Here is a 24,200-nt window from a genome sequence, read left to right as displayed (position 1 = left end):
AATTCCTGAAATACCAAAATCAAATTTAATTACTCCTGTGATTCCTCCAAAGACAGAGAGAAATTGGTATTTTTCTGACATTATGTTCTGGTTTTAATATGTTGCAATAGAAGAGTTTCTCTGAGTATGGCCTAAGAGATCTATTACATAATTACTACCATCTGAGATATAAACACAATTACAATAGTGCTACCCTTGCCAGCCTGGAAGTTCCCAAATGGCTACACCATGTTCTGTGTAAGGTTCAGGAAAAGGGATGTAGTGGTATATGCCCCTCAAATGTCCTTCTTGAATTCTAAAGAGGGTGCGGAAAGAAGTGATTAAAAAAATCTGCCATTCTGTGATCCAAAAATACTTACTGGTTAAGCCCTGATAAGAAAATAAATCCAGCTCCAAACCTGTTGCATAAAACCATATTGCAACAGAAACTGATTGAAAATAGATGAAATGTTAGGCAAAGCCTTCAAAAGATTTGTTGCCATAATAGGAAGGTTGATGAGTAGCTGATACCTTGCAAAAATGTTCAGTATAGGAAACTGATCAAAATATATTTTAGTTTCCCTACATATCACATTTACTTCTTTCCTTATATGGTCACATAACAGGTTACCAGAAATGCTCCATCCTATAAACACCTTCTACAGTCATTGTCAAACAATCTTCTCTTGATTCACAACTTGGAAAGAAAAAAAAACAACTTTCTATATCATCTACATCCTTTAGAAAAAAGACGGTTACTCACCGTTGTAACTGTTGTTCTTCGAGATGTGTTGCTCATATCCATTCCAGTTAGGAGTGTGCGCGCCGCATTCACGTTCGTCGGAAGATTTTTACCCTAGCAACACTCGGTGGGTCGGCTGGGCGCCCCCTGGAGTGGCGCCGCTATGGCGCAGGATATATACCCCTGCCGACCCATCCACCCCTCAGTTCCTTCTTGCCGGCTACTCCGACAGTGGGGAAGGAGGGCGGGTCTGGAATGGATATGAGCAGTACATCTCGAAGAACAACAGTTACAACGGTGAGTAACCGTCTTTTCTTCTTCGAGTGATTGCTCATATGCATTCCAGTTAGGTGATTCCCAAGCCTTACGTAGGCGGTGGGGTCGGAGTTAGATGTTGCAGAATGCAAAACTGCTGAGCCAAAGGCTGCATCATCTCTGGACTCTTGGACCAATGAGGCAAAGGTGTGGACCGAGGACCAGGTAGTTGCACGACATATCCCCTGAAAGGGTATGTGAGCCAGGAAGGCAGCAGAGAAGCCTGAGCCCTGGTGGAATGTGCAGTAAGGTGGCTCTATGGAACATGGGCCAAAACACAGGAGGTGTGGATGCACGACATCATCGAAGATGAAATCCTCTAGGAGGAGACAGGTATGCCCTTCGTCTGGTATGCCAGTACGACGGTATGCCCTTCGTCCGGTATGCCGGTACGACGAAGATTTGGGGGCGTTACAAAAGGGCTTTGTCCGCTCGATATAGATTGCGGACGCCCTACGGACGTCTAGGGAGGGCAATTGTTGCTCTCCTTGCATTGAGTGTGGCTTCGGAAAGAAGACCGGAAGAAAGATATCCTGGTTGATGAGAGAGGCCGACACCACCTTAGTGAGGAAGGTCGGACGTGGTAACAACTGCCCTTGTCCTTGAGGAACACAGTATACCATGGGTCCATCGTGAGAGCCTGAAGCTCGGAGACTCGTCTGGCCGATGGAAAGGCTACAAGGAAAACTGTCTTCCAGGACAGGTATATCAGCGAGCATGCTGTCAGTGGCTCGAATGGGGCAGTCATAAAAGTGGTTAGAACCAGGTTGAAGACCCAGGTTTTGGTGGGGCCAACTGGGGGGGCGGGTTATAAATGCTCCAAGCCCTTGAGGAACCTAGAAACCACAAGGTATAAGAATACAGAGCGGCCACTCTCCACTGGGTGGAAGGTAGAGATGGCTGCCAAGTGTACCCTTAATGATGATCGCACCAGGCGCTGCTGTTGGAGAGACCAGAGGTAGACCAAGATGGAGTGGATCAGGACCTCGGCAGGAGAAACATTGTGCATTTCGTAGCAGCAGGAGAAACGCTTCCACTTGGCCAGACTGCTCTCAGCTCTTGGACATTGATGTGTAAGGCCAGCTCTTGAGCCGACCGAAGGCCGTGAGTGCGAAACTGACCCAGGTGAGCACCCAGCCGAGAGATGGGGTGTCTGTCATAAGGGACCCCGAGGGGTGAATGGAACAGCATCCCTGGATACACCAGGGAGGGCGTCGACTCCCGGTCGAGGGAGCCTAGGATGCTCGGGAGGAACGAGACGACCATGAGTATGCTATCTCTGCCCGGGTGGTACACCAAGGTGAGCCACGATTGAAGTGGACGGAGGCGAAGCCTGGCATGTTTGGTTACAAACGCGCAGACAGCCATGTGACTCAGGAAACCTAGGCAAGTGCGAGCCAAAGTTGTCGGGAAGGTCCGTAGACCTTGTACCATTGTTACCATCGCCTGAAACCGAGGCTGAGGTAAGCAGGCTCTGGCGAGTCTGGAGTCCAGGATGGCCCCAATGAATTCTATTCCCTGTGTGGGAATCAGAGTGGATTTTTCTATTGATTATCAGGCCTAGACACAGGAATAGGTTCGTGTCGATGCCCACATGACTGGTAACTTGGGCCCGGTGGTCCCTCGAATGAGCCAATCGTCTAGATATGGAGAACGTGTATCCGACGGTGGTGAAGAGAGGCAGCAGCTACAGTCATGCACTTTGAATACACTTGGGCTGTATAGAGGCCAACCGGGAGGGCCGTAAACTGGAAATGATGACGGTAGGCCCCAAACCGGGGGTACCTTCTGTGTGGAGGAGAAATGGCAATTGTGAAAATATGCGCCCTTCATATCGAGGGCAGCATACCAGTCTCCGGGATCCAAGGATGGGATGACGGTCCCCATGGGTACCATGCGGAACTTAGCTGTATCATGAACTTGTTGAGTTCCCACAGGTCTAGGATAGGTCTGAGACCTCTCTTCGCCTAGGGGATTAGGAATTAGTGGGAGTAGAACCCTTTGCCCCTTTCGTCCTTAGGCACCTCCTCTATAGCTCTGATGAAGAGGAGCGTCCGCACCTCTTGCAAGAGGAATCGCTCGTGAGAGGGGTCCCTAAGAGGGACGAGGATGGGTAGGCTTTTGCCCCATTGATGGTTAGAAGGACCCTAATTTTGGTTCCTTTGGGGTCCTGATTGATGCCTACGACCGCGTAAGCCACGCCCGCTGGCAAAGTCCTGCCTTTGTCTAGGCGCAGGGTAAGAGCGGTGAGGCTGGGGATGGAAAGGTCGGCGCTGAAGCACCGGCGTGTGCATGCCGAGAGAGAGAGCAAAGTGACCCTGCTGCCCTTTAGGCTTTGCAGTCTAGGGCCAGTTTTTTTCCCAGAGAACAGGCCATTGCCATTGAAGGGCAAGTCCTGTATAGTGTGCAGCAGCTGCGAGGGAAGGCTCGATAGCTGGAGCCATGAAATGCGCCTCATGGCAACACCCAAGGCCAGAGTCATGGCAACGGACTCAGCTGCATCCAACGAGGCCTGGAGGGAAGCTCTCGCCAGCTTCTTCCTTTGCTCCAGAAGGGCATTGAACTCTTGATGGGAGTTCTGAAGAACCGACTCTTTAAATTTGTCCACCGCCACCCATAGTAGCAGCTAAGCAGGGCTTGCTGGTTTGCTACACGAAGTTGCAGGGCTCCCGCCGAGTACATCTTACGGCCCAGTAAGACCATTCATCTAGCCTCCTTGGATTTAGGGGCTGGTGCCTGCTGGCCATGGCGTTCCGTCCCATTGAGGGACTGGACGACAAGGGAGCAGGGGAGGGGGAGATGTACATATAGGTACTCGTACCCCCTGGAGGATACCATATACTTGCATTCCGATTAGAGGAGGGCCCGAGGAGTATGTTCCTGCCCCTGCCTCATCTGGGGAGGAGGAAGAAGAAAGACCAGGGACAAGCAGGTCCTGTGTGGGCTCGCGCTCCTGGACGACCTCCTGATCTGGTGGGATCTGGGAGCCCGGTGGCTGAACCGGGGCTTGCTCTGTACCGGTCGGAGGGGGACGGCTAATTGTCGCCTCTGGCACCCAGTGCTCCGACGGAACAGAGCGAGATGGGATCACAGGTATGCCTCTGGCATGGTAGTACGCCCAAAGTGTCCAGAATGACCACTGATAGGTCTCCTGGAAGACTCTGGAGGGCACATCAGAAACAGAGTACTGCGCATATGAAGTGTCCGCGCGGGACGACACTGATGCATGGCTGAATGGCCCTGTAGGAGCTCAAAAGCCCTTGTTAGAGTCTCCCTCTCTAACTGACGTCGCTTGACGTGGCACCGGGGATCGGTACTGGGAGGCATACCGGTACCGAGAACGGGACCTGCCACCAGAGCGGTGCCGGGCGGTCGACCGAGATCGCAAGGCTCGATGTCGGGAGTGGCTACGGGAGTCCCGGTGCCTGGAGCGGTGCCGGGAGCTGGATCGGTGCTGAGTGTACCGGGCATGCGAACAGGACGCTGACCGGTGCTGCAAGTACTACTGGTACCGAAATGGAGAACGGTGCCTAGACTGTGAGCGGCGTCGGGACCTCGATCGGTGACGGGACCGAGAACGTCTGCGGGACCGCGATCGTGAATGGTGCCGCTCTGCGGTGCCGACAGAGGGTGGTCTGATCAAGGCAGGCTTGCCGATCGACTATATAACCCACACCGGCGGTGCCGGGGGTTGAGGCAGCGCAGACGCTGTCATTGAAATTAGCTCCCTCGCCGTGGAAACTGTCTCCGGCGTGGAGGGAATAGTGAGCTCGACCACAGCTCACGGCGGGGAGCTTTCAGGCACCGGACTCGACGGCTCTTGCATGGCCGGGGTCGACGGTGCCAGTATTGTCGGTGCCATGGCAGGACACCGGAGTCCGGTCCGACTTAGTATAGCGCTCGGGCTGCGGAGCAGGGCTCTGACGCAGCTTAATAGTGAGCTCGACCATGGCTCGCACCGGGGAGCTTTCAGGCAGCGGACTCAACGGCTCTTGCGTGGCCAGAATTGACGGTGCTGCTATTGTCGGTGCCTCGGCAGGTATCGGGGCCAGGCGGTCCGACTTGGTATAGCGCTCGGGCTGCGGAGCAGGCGGCTCTCACGCAGCTTAATAGTGAGCTCGACCACGGCTCACACCGGGGAGCTGTCAGGCACCGGAGTCGACGGCTCTTGCGTGGCTGTAATAGACGGTGCCGATATTGTCGGTGCCTCGGCAGGTACTGGGGCCGGGCAGTCCGACTTGGTATAGCGCTTGGGCTGCGGAGCAGGCGGCTCTGACGCAGCTTAATAGTGAGCTCAACCACGGCTCACACCGGGGAGCTTTCAGGCACCGGAGTCGACGGCTCTTGCATGGCCGGAATCGATGGTGCCGATATTGTCGGTGCCACAGCAGGTATTGGTGCCGGGTGGTTTGACTTGGTATAGTGCTCGGACTGCGGAGCAGGCGGCTCTGACGCAGGAGTCTTGTGCCTCTTCACCTTTGGGGAGAGGGATCTGTGCCGAACGGATGTTGGTGCCGGCGACGGCTGGTGCCAAGAGGCCTTGGCGCTACCGGCGATCCAGTGCCGAGGGACGGCTTCTTGAAGTACTGACCAGCGCTCGGTGCAGAGGGCTGAGGAGTAAAAGCTGCCTCTCTCAGGAGCTGCTTGGGACCAAAGTCCCGCTCCCCCATTGTTCTCGGCTTAAAGGCCTTACAAATGCGGCACTTATCTGTTAGGTGAGATTCCCCAAGGCACTTAAGACAGGAGTCGTGGGGAATCTCTTGTCGGCATCAGCTCGTGGCAAGCCGAGCTTTGAAAACTTGGTGAACCGGGCATAGGCCCAAGCACCGGGTGCGGGGAAGGGGATAATCCCCGAACCCCTGTGAACTATATACACTAACTATAGTACAAACGAATAAAGTTAACTACAACTATATAAATCTAAACTATATACACAAGAATTAACGAGAGAACTATGAGTAGCTAGGGAAGTGGAGGTCAGCTAAGCCGCGCTCCACTGTTCCAACGACCGACACGGGCGGTAAGAAGGAAATGAGGGGCGGATGGGTCGGCAGGGGTATATATCTTGCGCCATAGCGGCGCCACTCCAGGGGGCGCCCAGCCGACCCACCGAGTGTTGCTAGGGTAAAAATCTTCCGACGAACGTGCACGCGGCACGCACACACCTAACTGGAATGCATATGAGCAATCACTCGAAGAAGAATGTTTCTTCAGAAATAAGTAAGGTTATGCAAATCATCTGATACCAAAATATCCTAGTATAGTCTTAGATAAAATACCTATATGCCCTTCTCTGGAAATTGCAATCAAACCACCAAGAACAGTAATACTGTAACTCACATAATACAGTTAATGAAAGCTTTTATTACATTAATTCATTTCACGTTATGTGAAACTGTAAAAAATCTGTCAATGTAAAAAAAAAGGGAAAGAAAAAAGTCATAATTATACGTATCCATAATGTTTCCTCTTGACATTTTTAAAGACCAATCTAGTTAGAATTCCTTCTTTAAAAAATCTCAGCTGGGCATACAAATTAGACAAAGGACATTTTTTGAACTCCTTCCTTTCCCTTTGTCATTTTCTTCTTTTAACTCCCTCACACTCTCCCTGCTCCTGCTGAAGATTCTCTCACTCCCCAAACTCCTAACCAATGGCTTCTGAATAGTTCTTCCTGCTCCTTTCACAGCTTTCCTCCTCCCTGGAGGGTTCCCAGCTGTCTGGACACACCACCCAAAAAACTGATCTTCTAAAAAATCCTGATCCCTTTGAAGTCAATTGACTTCAGTGGTGCCAGGATTTTACCCAATGTCTTGTAATAACGGATAAAAAAAGGTAAACTGGACAAATCAAATTTTCCCCGATTAGTTCAACTGGCTTGCCCGCTATTGTAATTTTGTTAGTATCTACTTTTATTTCTCCTGTGCATTGTAAGCCTCCTAGGGAGAAATAAGCATAATAAACATTTGGCTTGCTACATTATCAAGGGCAGATTTTTAATTCTCAGCAACTAGAGACTAAGATCAGATGGCCATTAAAACACTCTCAGAAATTTTCCATTCCTCCTCTTTATGGCACATGGGGTGGGGGTGGATATCTTAATTAGTAACTAGTAATCTGTGACAGCATGCCTGAAGTGTTGAATAGGAATTCTTAACACTAAGGAGCAGTGAATGGCTCATATAACTATTGCAGCTCTATGTCACTGATTCAGTTTACAGCCAGATCAAAAAGGAAAGGACGGATGATCATGTGGCTAAGGCACTAGGCTTAGACTCAGGAGCTCTGAATTCAGTTCTGGGCTCTGCCCTAAAATTCATGTGTGACTGAGGGTAAGTCACTTAACCTCTCTGTACAATAGGGGATAATAATCCTCCCTTTTCCCCACTTTTTATCATCTTGTCTATAAGATTTTAAGTTCTTCCTGAGAGGGATTTCTCATACTATATGTGGGTTCTGAATTTAATGTAATGGGACCCCAAATTTTGGTTGGGGCTTCTATACATTACCATAATACAAATAATTAGAGCAACCATAATCTGACCTCAAATGGATGGTTGATGAGAAATGTTTTGGGAGATTTGCTCCTGTTTCTTGTAGAAATTTGGCCACATCACAAAACACATCATTACGACTAGCACCTTAATGTAAATCTCAAGAGTGGCCCAAAAAAACAAGAAGTGGCATACCCAGAGCAATATTAAGGTATACTGGCAGAGCAGCATGTAGGAAAGAGATGTGGACAGAGGATTTTAGTCTCTCGTATGTATTATACTGGACTCCTGTGTCAACACAGATTGCAAGAAATGGCATCCCCAGTCTTACAGTTCTAAAGAAGAAAAGAATTTTGAGAGAGGGGTATTTCTACAGCAGTCCTACTGTCATCCTATGACAGCTCAGAAGACTAATCAATGCTCATGTTAGTAGCAAAAAGAGTAACTGGGTAAATGATCCCATCATCATATAACTATAACCACACACACAAAAAACTATGTTAAAAGAACATTATTAAGATTGCAAAGTCAAGCAGTCAAAAGTAGGAAATGTCATAATTCAGGTTACTTGTATAACCTCAGTTCAGATCCTTTGAGTGTATGCATTATAATACAGTCGTTAATTACATGATCACATACTATGTTTTCTACAGGGATCACTACCTCATTCAATGCACAGGACGGACCAGCTCTGGAGATGAATCAGGGGTGCATAGTGAAGGAGACTTTGTCTATAGGCTCCTGCTTCATTTGTTGCAGAAGTCAGATGGATGGTGCTCACTTAATAAGCAGCTATTCAATATTTTATTTCCTCCTTCACTACATAACCCTAATTCCTCCCCAGAGCAGGTCCATCCCATGCATTGAATGGCACAGGGTTCCTGTGGAAAAATAGCATATGATTATGTAATTAAAGACCATCATAATGCATACACACAAGGGGGTGGGGGGGGAGCAGATTATGGTTGCATAGGCAACCTTAATTCTGATATTTCCTAACTTTTGACTGCTTGACTTTTCAACCTTAATAATGGTGTTTTAATATAGTTTTTTTGGTGTGTAATTCCCTAGGCTTTTAAAAGAGCAAACAAAAAAAACCAAACAGAAATTCCATCTTCTGACTCCCACATGGTTCATATACAAAGCTGAAACCTTTAGATCTACTTCCTAGGCCTCTGCCATTTGAGCTGATGATAGCAGTAGTATGTTTTCATTCTCCATGTGGATCAGCACTAAATACTGATTAGACACACGCTTTGCCAGTTGGTTTCACAGATATTTGCTGACAGCAGAGGAATGGTTCCATCCCAGGCGCTGGAGTGGAGTGCTGTAGTGGGCACAGATTCTTCAATCCATTTCCCACAAACAGGACCCCTTCTGATCATCCCCTCCAACCTGTCCTTGTCACAGTCCCATCTCTGCCCCATCCCTGGCTTCTCATCCCAGTCCCATTCTCTTCCTTTACCTCAGTCTCCCCTCCTCAGGCTTCTCATCCCAGTCCCAGCAAGTTCCAGTCTTACTCTGCCAGACTCTCATCCCAGCCTCCCCACTACTGGCAGTCCCAGTCTCCTCACCCAGCGAGTCCCAGACTGCCACCCTACCCCAGTTTCTGCCATCTTCTCAGTCTCCTTGTCTCATTCTACTCCCCTCCCTTTCCTACAGGTCCAGCTCATATCCCCTCTCCATTTAATCAGGCAGCTTCTCCTCCACACTATGTGCGTTAGGTGGGAATCGGGAGATGAGGAAGGGTCATTAAGAGCATAGCTCTTAGTTGAGGTGCCAGAGGTACAATTGCAGGGAAAGTCCTGCTTAGCCCCAGGTTGGGGCATCCTCAGTGCATACAGAATCTTTGGAAATTTAGCCTCTAAGTTTGAGGAAATCAGAACTGAGGATGTATGAAAGGCTTATAACTTCACCACATTGGAGCAGGCTTTCACAGGTATGACAAAAGGCACATCACTGATGCAACGGTCACCTGCCAAATCCACCATATTTTAGGTCCCTGATTCAAATCATGGGAGAGCTAGAGCTTTTCAAAGAAAAGATCACCAGAAATTATTTTTTACCATGGCAAGACAATATATTTTCCCTTAGTCTTATTCTTGGAAATGGCTTTATTTTAGCTAAAATACATAAATAATAAAAAAAAAACAGTCGGAGGTAGCTACCAAGCTCAGCAAATTTAGGCCAAGCAGTTAAAGTTTGGCAAAGTTATAAGCAACTGAAAACAATGTTTTATAGTGGAAAGAGTCCAGCAACTGTATTTACAGGTGGAGTTATCATCCCTGCCTATAATTCTATATATAGCTCAATCCTGAAACTGCATCAAGTTGCCTTGAATTCAAGCTGCGATGTTTTATGGATTTGTATCTAAGCAACTCTAGAAGCATATCTGACCATAACTATGGGCAACACCCTGATTTGTTAAGCAATGTAACTTTGATTCTACACTATATCAAAAAATTAAATTATCACATGTACAGTAGTCTTGCAACAGTGATATGTTTCATTTGTTAAAAGTCAGTCTTTTGTTAGAGAAGATTCATAGTAAGACAGAAGGATTTTTTGTATATCCTTAACGAAAATCTGAACTTAATTTATTCATGCTTCAGGAACAAAGTTTCTCTATTCATACAGGCTGCGAATGTCAAGTTTCTATTCAGAAGACATTCCATGGTGAAAATCTAAACCATTGAAAATAGGGATTTTAATGGTAGTGTTGACACAGTGTTAGCTACACCATCACAAATACAACTCTTTGATATATTATTCCCTTATGGTAACAGACAGCATTGAAGCTGCCCTGTAATTTAGCACTTCAATGCTTCAATATTAATGTAATGTGACAATGTTATTATTTGTGCTATTTTCCAGGCCATAATAGTGGTGTTTGTTTCCACAAATATGACATTATGCTCACTAATGTAGTTACACTTATGGACTGTGGTGGTGAAAACAGATGTAAAGTCATAGAAAGACTCTTGTACAATACAGCCGAGCATTTGATTCGGGTTTTTAGTTTTTGCTGTTGTTGCCAGAGTAATTTTCAGCCTACTCTTACGAAAAAGCTGAGTGCTCTGGGAGGACAGTTTTCCCTCCACAACCTGCAGTTACTAATACTTAGGATATTTGTGATGTTTTTTCTCAGAGGAGCCAGGATGCCAACCATTTGTAAGGATAGTCATTAACTACACAGTATTCTATGTAATCCTATTTACACAGTATTCTATGTAATCCTATTTACACAGTATTCTATGTAATTCTATTTTGTGGGAACATTTTCTAGTGGCCTGCTTTGCACTTAACAATATAACATTTCCAACATACTACATCTGCTCTGCATCTCCAAGTGTCATATCATAGCAGAAGTAGTGATAACCTCTCCCTCATCTTGCGTCAAGACATCCCTACATTGTTTCTCTTTCAGTAAATAAGAAACAGCACCATGTAGCGTGTCCCTACTTGTGCCATCATGGGCATTAATGGTCTGCATCTGCCGTATATCTGTTACATTAGAGGCACTTAAAAAGTTTCTACTGGACTGAATTTTTTGACAGATTCCAGTGATATTCCTGAATATGGTCCCCTCTGCTGTAAACTGAGACATGCTGGTATGAATCAGTTTTCGCAGAGGATATTAGCTTCACTCTTCCAGGAAGTACCGTACATTCCCTGGGTGGGATCACTAGAATCTTCTCCTCCCCACTTACAGATACATATAGGACATACTCAGTTTGTCAGAGGAGTAGATTGCTTCATGCTTTCCTTATTTTGAGCTGAATTTTGATACCCTTAACTTATGCTGAATAGCACTTTACTTCATAAAAAATCTCTTGCATGCATACATATATTATAAATATGATATTTTTGCACAGCTATCACAACTGTATTTTTCTGTACTACTTTTTCCCATTTTCCATTTCCTCTGAACTTTCTGCTGTGGAAATTAAGGACCAGGCAAGAGGTATGTCAGTGAAGACTAGAGATGACACGATGTCAAACTTTCATGAATTGAGGTCACATTACTTGACACTAGTTGAGCAATGGTCTCAAGTTGTGGTGTGGGAGGTCTAGGTTGGATATTAGGAAACACTATTTCACTCGGAGGGTGCTGAAGCACTGGAATGAGTAATCTAGGGAGATGGTGGAATCTCCATCCTTAGAGTTTTTAAATCCGGCTTGACAAAGCCCTGTCTGGGATGATTTAGTTGGTGTTGGTCCTGCTTTGAGCAGGGGGTTGGATTAGATGACTTCCTGAGGTCTCTATCAACCCTAATCTTCTATGACATACTGAAAATATCAACCTAAAAAGAGCAACATCATTTGTACAAATTTAAAGAAATATATTAACTAAGACTTGCAAGAAAAGTCAGGAAAAGTAACTAGACAATGTTTTTGTCTTAATCCACTGAAAAATAGTAGTAGGCTTTTACATGCTACACTTATCAAATCACGATACTTTATTTTTTTTATTTTTTATTTTTCACATTATTTTGATAAATAACCCAGTTTTTTGTTACTCTAATATGCTACATGCACCCTTTTGATATACTAAGCTTTCTGTTTTACTTAGGTTTGTAAATATGAAACAGGCAAATCCAAATTTACGAACGAACAAGTACAGACATTTTCTTATGTCAGAATACTAGGGCAAATCCTCAGTTCCTGTAAATCAGTGTAGCTCTGTTGGCTTCAATAGAGCAATGCTAAAATACATCAGCTGAAGACTACACTTATTATGTTTTAAAGTGCACTTTATTCTTCAGCAACAAAAAACGTTTATTACTAAAATGGTATGAGACAATTCTGCGGTCCATAACTGCTCCAAATTTTTCTTGATATCAGTGTAAGCTCAGCTCATTTAAACACCACTGAATTTTACCCAGTGTTTTGAGATTTGTGACAATATCAATATCAATAAGACACCCAGGACAGTATACATGCCATCCAAATTAGCATCAAAATAAACTGTCTTTAGTAGTATAAGAACCCCACCCATTTTATCTGCACTGAAGGCCTCTGAAATTTGGAATTGTTTGTCTGAAGGCCTAATGGTAGACTCTCTCCTAAATACTTTGAATCTCCCATTCTGCATTCTATCAGAAAGTGCAGCTCTCAAGAACTGGTTTTCTTCCACTTTTGTGACGGGAGATCATGAAAAAATGGGTATAGTTGGGGCAACAGTTAAAAATAACAGCAAAAAAACCCAACAATGGGAATCTTATGAGAATCTTTTGTCATAAATTTTCCATATATTTTAATTTCTAATCTTATAAATGCTTGGGACCTACCCTTTGAACCAAACATTGTTAACTCTTTTGAGATAACCACAGTTACTATGCTGGTCTAGAACTTGTCCAGTAAAGAAATGAACTTTGTTGTAGACTGGACAGCCAAAATTACATATAGTAACCAAAAAATGTGCGACTAGATATCTATATTAACTACCTTTCTACCATATTTGGCAGGATGTGGAAACCACACTCTCATTCAAATACACGTACACAACTGTGAAAATCAAGATGCCAAGTCTGATTGAAATGCCCTTCTTGTAAATATGCAAAGGTTTCCAATAATCAGACATCTCAAATGGGGTAAAGTTTAATCCTCAGTAAGAAATCTTGACAGCTTCTATAACCAAATAGGCCTTATTCATTGCAGCATTATTGCAATTTCACACCAAGCTAACACCAGTGAAATCAAGGGGTCTAGACTGGTGTAAAACCAGAGCAGCACACTGGTGAAGCAGGTCCCATATTTATCACAACTTCCATTTGTACTTGAGAACCAGATGGTTGGTATATAATATTTGTGATTATTCAGATGAAATTAAAAAAAAAAAAAAAAAACCCTAAAACACTTGGAGTGCTTATTATTTGACAGAGCTTAATGTATCACCTAAAGAAATCTACAAAGAAAGATAATGAGCCTTGTCAACTGTTTCATAGTAATTACAGCTCTCATGAGATAAAGTTACAAAATTACAATATAGTTTAAGATAATAAAATGTGAAAGGTTTTTTTTATCATCAGAAAAAAACTATTTGCAATATTTATGTAAGGCTCATTTGAAATAGGTAACCATCAATGCATTAGATCAATTGCAATCAAGTATAAAAAACCCCAAATTCTTTCACAATGTTAGATGTAGTATTGTTGTCCCCCATTTATACTGTAATGCTTCATCATGTTCTTCCTACAAGCATCATAGATTATCTCAGAGTTTTGCCAGTTCAATTAACTATATAATATTAAATTAATACAAATTTCAGACACTTGCTTTAAATACTGCCCTAGAGCTGTAAGGCTTTTAGATAAGCATTCTCTAATTTACTTACGGTCATTGCACAATGGTCCACTAAAGGAGGTCATACTGCAGTCACAGCTGAATCCATCCCACTGCTGCAAGCACACTCCTTGGTTTGCACACGAATCCTCTTGGCATGTGGTACTGGGGCCTGATGAGAACATACAGAAACGACTAGAATTTTGTCTTTCAAAGTAACATGTTTGTCTTTGGATCACATGGCAGTTGCCAACATCTTAAATCTAATGAGCAAAGGGATCTAAAGTAGAATTTATTTAAATCTTTCTGTGTTATGTGGAGGCATATAACATTACGAATCTTTTGTTTTGGCTCCAAGACTGACAGAACAGAATTCATAAATATAAAGAAAACAAACAGATGCAAGAGTTAATCCAAGGGAAGTAGAGATGTTAACACTGTAGCAAGCTATGATTAATTTCACATCACACCATTAACAGGCTAAACATTTTTTCCTCATAAAATTAATTTATTTATTCTTTTTCCTGCAAAACGTGTTCCAACGAGCAAAACCAGGTACCATGGAAAATGGGAAGTAAAACTACATGAAACAAGATCAGAAAATTAAAAACAAGCTAGGAAATGAAGCTACATTGTAATGTACCTGAAATCCCAGAAAGTACTTTAAAAAGGAGCTGAGTCTAAAATAAAGAGGAGTTGGGGGGTGGGTTTGCAGGAAGGAATGTTGGCAAGTATTGAGTCACATGCTTTATTGATCCCATGCAGGTTCTTTTTAAAACAGAAAATAATTAAATAAATCAGAGTACTAATGAGCCGGCATGCCCAAATGTGACACACATGAAAAACAAAGCTATTCTATTTCTAGAGATTCATAACTAGACCACTGAAAAATAAAAGAACTGTTTAAAAGGTATGATCAAAGCACTAAAGCAATCACTATACAAACATATTCAAGACTGAAAGCCTTTATGCAAAATATACTGTAAAATGAAGGTTCTTGTATCATGTTTAGGGGTAAAAAGGGGAAATCTGAAACAAAACAACACACTTTATTGCAGGAAATGTACAGAGCATTTATTGTAGAAATCCAACTGTGCATTCTGGGTTTCAGTCTTTTTTAATACACACAGGGCTATCTACCTTGCAAATCAGCTTTCATCAATGCAACTTTGTCGGCAAAATAAAAAAAAAGCAAAATATATTAAATGTTAGTAAGCAATATTGAAATGGCAGCAAACACAGAAAAACATTCAGAGTAAAGTGCATGCTGCTGTTAAAGAGAGAAAGAAATGCCATATAACACAAACAAATCAATGCTAATAGCCATAAATCTCTAGGCAAGCCAAAATGAGAAAGCAGTAATTTGCCAGTATTTTACTACAAATATAATGGTTAATTGAGCTGATGACATGTAATGAAGGAAAATTAGAAGTTTTTTTTCTTCTTCTTGGATAGATATGAATGCATTAGCAAAGTGAATGCATGGCTGCATCCTGACTAGTCATTTGTCATGTTCAGATACAGTGAATTCTACAGTCATTAGCACATTATCCCTTCCCATTTTCCTCTCCTTTAGACCTTTCTGTGACTGGGAGAATTAAGATAGAAATATACATCAAGAACCATATATTGACTTGGATCAACATATACAGATCTCCCATTGACATGCACTAATCAAGGAAATAATATGGTCCTAATCCTTATAAAACCCTTTTCAGTAATTTTGGAGTCAGAGACATCCACTTAAATCTTTTAAATTTTAAATTAAATCCCCAAAAAAGCTCCTAATGTGGAATTTTCTTATCTAATCTTATAAGAATCACTCATTTGGGGGTGTTTAACAAGGCCCCAAATCTGTGAGATACTTAGTCATGTGCCCAGTTTAAAGCACATCAATGTGACTAGTCACATGCTTCAAGTTAGTCAAGTGCTTAAATACCTTGCTGAACTGGGACCCAAAAGATCGTCACAAGACTAGGTCTAGCAGTAGAGTATACTATTGATCACAGTTTAGCCAAAAGTATTGATTAGCTCTGATATATTTAGTCTGTATACTAAAATGCTGGTATCTATTAGCCAGGATGGGTAAGGAATGGTGTCCCTAGCCTCTCTTTGTCAGAGGATGGAGATGGATGGCAGGAGAGAGAGATCACTTGATCATTGCCTGTTAGGTTCACTCCCTCTGGAGCACCTGGCATTGGCCACTGTCAGTAGACAGGATACTGGGCTAGATGGACCTTTGGTCTGACCCGGTATGGCCGTTCTTATGTTCTTATATCAGATTAATCTGAAATTGTATGCAGCAGCTGGTGATCTGCATTAGGCAAAGAAGGGACCTATAAGGCAGCCATTTCACTTTCTTAGCAGTTTTGAGTTCAAAAGTTTTTCTTTAAACATTTGGGCATTGCATCATTCTTTGTACACATTTGGGTATTATAATGGTTGACAAGTCACTCACATTTTTTTTAAACCAGAATCTGCTACTTGGACACCTTACAAAAATGAAGTGAAAATATCTGTAGGTGTTTAAATGCTATATATTCATGCATTTATTTACACTTTAGTTATGCAATGTTGTATCTCATCATCAAATTAAAATTAGAAAAAAGTCATGCGGAATTAAAGTAGAAAAACACAGACACCAAGGCAAAAAAAAATAAGTAAAGTGAATGCTAAAATGCATGGATGTAGAAAGAAATACATTTTGCAACTTAAGGAACAATTGCCTTAATGAGTTTTTGCTATTGCTCATATCATTCTGAATGTTTATCGCTTTGCAGCTTTTGCATATTATGTGTAAATATTTCTCCAACAGAATTTGCTAAGAAACACAGATTGGTTACAAACATATCCACTGGTTTTATGTGTAAATAATATTTTTAAAAAATCATACTTCCTGACAGAATAAAGTATGTTTAATTGATGCTAGAAAATGTTAATAAATATTACCATTGGGTTCATCATTTTATGTACATATTATAGATCCATTTTTATTTATCTAAGCTACTTAGTAAGATGCTATCATATGCAGCTCTGAGTACTTGTGGTACAAATATAATTTTGTTTCATCTTCATTGCGGACTTTTTAAAAATTGATTGGATTTATTTCTTTGCATGGGTAATTAATTTTATATTTGTAAAGTAAGGGCATGGATTGGTTTGGGAGTTACACATTTAACACAAAAGCTTCATATTACCTAGTGGTATGTCTTGATGTCTTGTGGTACATCAAAAAGATAACTCAAAAGTTACCTTATGTCACCACTGTCCATCACCATGTGTGCTGAGGAAAATATTAAACTTTTCTATGGGAAGCCCTGATCCCATTGTAACTGAAGTCTATGGAAAAATTACTGAATTCAATTGAGCAAGATCCAGCCCTAATGACCAAACCATAAAAGTGACTGTTATGACCTAGCTTTCGGTTAATTATTCACAGGTCTATTTAGAAATTTTTTATAGTTCTAGCTTTGTAGTTTCTTGTCATTGAAGATTTGTCAACAAAGAGGTACCCACAAAGTTTAACTTTTATTCAAGAACCAAAACTACATGGAGTTCAGGCATTTGTTTTTGGCGGCAAGCCTGAATTCCTGTGATCATTAAAAACTTGCCTTGTCCCATCTGCCTACCTGTGAAAAGTATCACAAACCAGGCCATGATCCTGCAAACACTTTTGCACATGAGTTACATTAAACACAGAAGTAATTCCACTGAAATCAATAGGATTTCTCATGATAGTAAAGTTAAGCACATACATAAGTGTTTTCAGGACAATAGCCTAATAAAGAGAAGCCCTGATCCTGCAGCTGATAGCGCAAGGGTGAACTGTGGCAATGGGTCTGTGAATAGACATAGGAGTCTGTCACATGATACCAATTGTAGGATGGGGACCTAAGTGAGCATGTACAATTCCAATGCTCACAATTTGGTCAAAAGTCTCATGATATTTGGCATTTTTCTTGAAGTCCCAACTCATAGAATCAGTTGATTATATAGAATCATAGAATCTCAGGGTTGGAAGGGACCTCAGGAGGTCATCTAGTCCAACCCCCTGCTCAAAGCAGGACCAAACCCAACTAAGTCATCCCAGACATGGCTTTGTGAAGCCTGAGCTTAAAAACCTCTAAGGAAGGAGATTCCACCACCTCCCTAGGTAACCCATTCCAGTTCTTCACCACCCTACTAGTGAAAAAGTTTTTCCTAATATCCAACCTAAACCTCCCCCTCTGCAACTTGAGACCATTACTCCTTGTTCTGTCATCTTCTACCACTGAGAACAGTCTAGATCCATCCTCTTTGGAACCCCCTTTCAGGTAGTTGAAAGCAGCTATCAAATCCCCCCTCATTCTTCTCTTCTGCAGACTAAACAATCCCAGTTCCCTCAGCCTCTCCTCATAAGTCATGTGCTCCAGCCCCCTAATCATTTTTGTTGCCCTCCGCTGGACTCTCTCCAATTTATCCACATCCTTCTTGTAGTGTGGGGCCCAAAACTGGACACAGTACTCCAAATGAGGCCTCACCAGTGCTGAGTAGAGGGGAATGATCACATCCCTTGATCTGCTGGAAATGCCCCTACTTATACAACCCAAAATGTCATTAGCCTTCTTGGCAACAAGGGCACACTGTTGACTCATATTCAGCTTTTCGTCCACCGTAACCCCTAGGTCCTTTTCTGCAGAACTGCTGCCCAGCCATTCGGTCCCTAGTCTGTAGCAGTGCATGGGATTCTTCCGTCCTAAGTGCAGGACTCTGCACTTGTCCTTGTTGAACCTCATCATATTTCTTTTGACCCAATCCTCTAATTTGTCTAGGTCCCTCTGTATCCTAGCCCTACCCTCCAGCGTATCAACCACTCCTCCCAGTTTAGTGTCATCTGCAAACTTGCTAAGGGTGCAGTCCACACCATCCTCCAGATCGTTAATGAAGATATTGAATAAAACCGGCCCCAGCACCGACCCTTGGGGCACTCCACTTGATACCGGCTGCCAACTAGACATGGAACCCTACCCGTTGAGCCCGACCATCTAGCCAGTTTTCTATCCACCTTACCGTCCATTCATCCAGCCCATACTTCTTTAACTTGCTGGCAAGAATACTGTGGGAGACTGTATCAAAAGCTTTGCTAAAGTCCATATGATCATCTTAAAGTAAGTGCCTATCTCTTAACAGTGTAATCCTTGCTCATCTTAAACACAAAAGAACAGCTTACAAGAAGTGGAAGATTGGACAAATAACCAGGGAGGAGTATAAAAATATTGCTCAGGCATGCAGGTGTGAAATCAGGAAGGCCAAATCACACTTGGAGTTGCAGCTAGCCAGAGATGTTAGGAGTAACAAGAAGGGTTTCTTTAGGTATGTTAGCAACAGGAAGAAAGTCAAGGAAAGTGTGGGCCCCTTGCTGAATGAGGGAGGGAACCTAGTGACAGAGGATGTGGAGAAAGCTAGTGTACTCAATGCTTTTTTTGCCTCTGTCTTCACAGACAAGGTCAGCTCCCAGACAGCTGCACTCTGCAGCACGGTATGGGGAGGAGGTGACCAGCTCTCTGTGGAGAAAGAAGTAGTTCGGGGCTATTTAGGAAAGCTGGATGAGCACAAGTCCATGGGGCCGGATGCGCTGCATCCGAGGGTGCTAAAGGAGTTGGCCGATGAGATTGCAGAGCCATTGGCCATTATCTTTGAAAAATCATGGCGATCGGGGGAGGTCCCGGACGACTGGAAAAAAGCTAATGTAGTGCCCATCTTTAAAAAAGGGAAGAAGGAAGATCCAGGGAACTACAGGCCAGTCAGTCTCACCTCAGTCCCTGGAAAAATCATGGAACAGGTCCTCAAGGAATCAATCCTGAACCACTTAAAGGAGGGGAAAGTGATCAGGAACAGTCAGCATGGATTCACCAAGGGCAAGTCATGCCTGACTAATCTAATTGCCTTCTATGATGAGATAACCGGCTCTGTGGATGAGGGGAAAGCAGTGGATGTGCTATTTCTGGACTTTAGCAAAGCTTTTGATACAGTCTCCCACAGTATTCTTGCCAGCAAGTTAAAGAAGTATGGGCTGGATGAATGGACGGTAAGGTGGATAGAAAACTGGCTAGATGGTCGGGCTCAACGGGTAGTGATCAATGGTTCCATGTCTAGTTGGCGGCCGGTATCAAGTGGAGTGCCCCAAGGGTCGGTGCTGGGGCCGGTTTTATTCAATATCTTCATTAACGATCTGGAGGATGGTGTGGACTGCACCCTTAGCAAGTTTGCAGATGACACTAAACTGGGAGGAGTGGTTGATAAGCTGGAGGGTAGGGCTAGGATACAGAGGGACCTAGACAAATTAGAGGATTGGGCCAAAAGAAATATGATGAGGTTCAACAAGGACAAGTGCAGAGTCCTGCACTTAGGACGGAAGAATCCCATGCACTGCTACAGACTAGGGACCGAATGGCTGGGCAGCAGTTCTGCAGAAAAGGACCTAGGGGTTACGGTGGACGAAAAGCTGAATATGAGTCAACAGTGTGCCCTTGTTGCCAAGAAGGCTAATGGCATTTTGGGTTGTATAAGTAGGGGCATTTCCAGCAGATCAAGGGATGTGATCATTCCCCTCTACTCAGCACTGGTGAGGCCTCATTTGGAGTACTGTGTCCAGTTTTGGGCCCCACACTACAAGAAGGATGTGGATAAATTGGAGGGAGTCCAGTGGAGGGCAACAAAAATGATTAGGGGGCTGGAGCACATGACTTATGAGGAGAGGCTGAGGGAACTGGGATTGTTTAGTCTGCAGAAGAGAAGAATGAGGGGGGATTTGATAGCTGCTTTCAACTACCTGAAAGGGGGTTCCAAAGAGGATGGATCTAGACTGTTCTCAGTGGTAGAAGATGACAGAACAAGGAGTAATGGTCTCAAGTTGCAGAGGGGGAGGTTTAGGTTGGACATTAGGAAAAACTTTTTCACTAGTAGGGTGGTGAAGAACTGGAATGGGTTACCTAGGGAGGTGGTGGAATCTCCTTCCTTAGAGGTTTTTAAGGTCAGGCTTGACAAAGCCCTGGCTGGGATGATTTAGTTGGGTTTGGTCCTGCTTAGAGCAGGGTGTTGGACTAGATGACCTCCTGAGGTCCCTTCCAGCCCTGAGATTCTATGATTCTATGATTAATGGAGAAAATATGGCTCAGAAACTAGAAGGCAAATGCAAATATGATTTTTAAGCCAATCTCATGATTTTGGGGTCCTGTCTTATGATCTTTGAATGCCTAGCCTTGTCAATATTGCAGTCTTCTCACATAGGGGAGAAGTTTAAGAAGCTGACTGATCAAACATGAGCAGCCAGTCTTCCTCAAAAGGAAAACAGATCATCTAAAAATTAGAGCTGTCAAATGATTAAAAAAATTAAACATGATTAAATGTGAGATTAAAAAAACCCCACCATTAATTGTGAGATTAAAAAAAATCACAATTAATCACAGTTTTAATCACACTATTAAACAATAATAGACTATCATTTATTTAAATATTTGTATATGCTTTCCACATTTTCAAACATATTGATTATATGTACAACAGAGAATACAAAGTATACAGAGCTCACTTTATATTATTATTTTTATTACAAATATTTGCACTGTAAAAAAGATAAACAAACGAAAGTGTTGTAGTGTAATCTCTTTATCATTAAAATGCAACTTAAAGTGCAGAATTTTTTTTAATAAAACTGCACTTAAAAATAAAACAAGTCCATTCAATCCTACTTCTTTTTCAGCCAATCTCTAAGACAAACAAGTTTATTTACATTTACAGGAGATAATGCTGCCTGCTTCTCATTTACGATGTCATCATCTGAGTCAGATGCCACCAACAGAAGGTTGATTTTCTTTTTTGGTAGTTCGGGTTCTGTAATTTCCAAATCAGAGTCTTGCTCTTTTAAGACTTCTGACAGCATATTCCACACCTCATCCCTCTCAGATTTTGGAAGGCACTTCAGATTCTTAAACCTTGTGCTGAGTGCTGTAGTTATCTTTAGAAATCTCACATTGGTACCTTCGTTACGTTTTGTCAAATCTGCAGTGAAAGTGTTCTTAAATTGAACAGCATGTGCTGGGTCATCATCCGAGACTGCCATAACACAAAATATATGGCAGAATGTGAGTAAAACCACAGACCAGGAGACATACAATTCTCCCAGGAATTCAGTCACAAATGTAATTAACACTTTATTTTTTAAACGAGCGTCTTCATCATGGAAGCACGTCCTCGAGAACGGTGGCTGAAGCATGAAGGGGCATGCAAATGTTTAGCATATCTGTCAGGAAAATACCTTGCAATACAAGCTACAAACGCGCCATGCAAATGCCTGTTCTCCCTTTCAGATGACATTGTAAATAAGAATCAGGCAGCATTTACAGGAGATAATGCATGTTTGTCTTATTGATTGGCTGAATAAGAAGTAGGACTGAGTGGACTTGTAGGTGCTAAAGTTTTACATTGTTTTGTTTTTGAGTGCAGTTATGTAACAAAAAATTAAATTTGTAAGTTGCACTTTCATGATAAAGACATAGCACTACAGTACTTATATAAGGCAAATTGAAAATTACTATTTCTCTTGTTTATCTTTTTTACAGTCCAAATATTCATATTAAAAATAATAATATAAAATGAGCACTTTGTATTCTGTGTTGTAATTGAAATCAATATATTTGAAAATGTAGAAAACATCCAAAATATTTATAATAAATTTCATTTGGTATTCTATTATTGTTTAACAGTGCAATTAACATTATTATTAATCAGAGTCAATTTTTTAAATTGAGTTAATTTGTTTTGAGTTAATCACTTGAGTTAACTGCAGTTAATTGACAGCCCTATTAGAAATGCTATTGACAATACATGTTTAGACTGGACTATATTTTATTATCTAGGTATGGATAAGAGCTCGCTATTAATACTTATGCGCAGGTAAGTAAACATAGGCTACTCCTGCCTGATTATCTCTCATTTCATATGACAATAAACTAGGTTAAATAATCAGTGGTGTTTTCATTATTCCAATTATTTTTTTTACCAAGGGTTCATCTCTTTTATACAGTCTAAGTACATAAATGGGTACTTCGGGTTATTTTAGTTTAAGAATGAATGTGAAGGAATGGTAGGCATGTCAGTCCCAAGATATTAGAGAGACAAGGTGGGGGAGGTAATATGTTTTATTGGACCAACTTCTGTTGGTGATAGAGACAAGCTTTTGAGCCACACCGAGCTCTTCTTTCCTTTCCCAGACCTATAGAAGACCTGTGTGGCTCAAAAGCTTGTCTCCATCACCAACAGAAGTTGGTCCAATAAAACATATTACCTCCCCCACCTTGTCTCTGTGAAGGAATGAAACAGATGGTAATCAAGTAATCAATGAGTGTTTAGTTGTCTATATGGTGACTCTAGCAAAATCATATTTAGTGTTTTTATTTTCTTACTTTCTTTTTCTCATTTTTATTCTTTTAAATATATATTTTGGCATGCTGCATTGTTTCTAGTACATATTAAATTAAAATTAATATGTATTTTATTTATGGGCTTTTCTGTGTTGCTTATCATTGTCTTTACTGCATCCATCACATACATACTAACACTGTTGCCAACTCTCTCAATATTATAAGGAGTCTCCTGATTTTAAACTGCTTATGATGCTATTAATGGTCCAATCTTACTAGCTTGCTTTTGTCTGGATCTAAAGCCCTTCGTAATCTATGAAGAGACTCCCATTGACTTTAATGAGCTTTGGATCAAGCCCATTAACCAAAACCATTGCTGAAGGTAACTTCCTGCTGATTCCTATGGGAATTCTCCATGAGCATAGGATGGTCCTTTAAGGGAGGTGGGCTCAACCCCACCCATGACTAATTAAGCTGCTTCTCGGGGGATGGATTTGAGACCAGGAATCTGATAACAGCCTGCAGGTAACCTGGTCCTCAGATAAAAGACCAGCAAGCATCACAGTTAGGGAGAAAACTGAGGGGAGTAAGCCGGAGGCCAAGGACTAGGGGAAAGGACCTGGAAGGGGGCTTTCCACACCAGCTTGGTGGGTAAACTGGGGCTCAATTAACAAAAACTTTTAAGGATCTAGAAAATCACTGGGATTCACAAAGCCTGAGTGCAGTGCCCTTGCTCTCTATACAACAAATGGGGAAAGATAGTTGCCTTCAAATGAGAGTCCCAAAAGCCAGCATGCTAGGAAGCTCCTCACCTAAGAGAACTAATGGGAGATGCCAAACTGTGGTGTGTGTGCTAAGCCTCACCCATCTCTCAGAGATAGGTGCTTAAGTCCAGGCTGCAGGCAGGTGTTGCCCTCTACTTGGGAGTCTCAGCTGCAAACCCTCTCTGGGTGCTAGGCAGGAATACTATTTTAGCATGAAGCC

The 24,200-nt window shown here is 42.6% G+C and overlaps 1 protein-coding gene across 8 annotated transcripts in view; it reads right to left on the bottom strand.

Annotated features, from left to right (window-relative positions):
- NRXN1 (neurexin 1) overlaps positions 1 to 24,200 on the bottom strand; it is a 1,323,847-nt gene that overhangs the window by 598,637 nt on the left and 701,010 nt on the right. For all 8 annotated transcript variants that reach the window (XM_045010133.1, XM_045010135.1, XM_045010134.1 and 5 more), the window contains one exon: positions 13,868 to 13,987. In XM_045010133.1, the coding sequence (XP_044866068.1) occupies positions 13,868 to 13,987 (120 nt within the window). The remainder of the gene's footprint in view (positions 1 to 13,867; positions 13,988 to 24,200) is intronic.

This window comes from Mauremys mutica, chromosome 3 (genome assembly GCF_020497125.1).
Source record: "Mauremys mutica isolate MM-2020 ecotype Southern chromosome 3, ASM2049712v1, whole genome shotgun sequence".
Lineage (NCBI taxonomy): Eukaryota > Metazoa > Chordata > Testudines > Geoemydidae > Mauremys > Mauremys mutica.
Note: the sequence above shows the minus strand (reverse complement) of the source record. Positions and strands in the feature narration are given on the sequence as shown.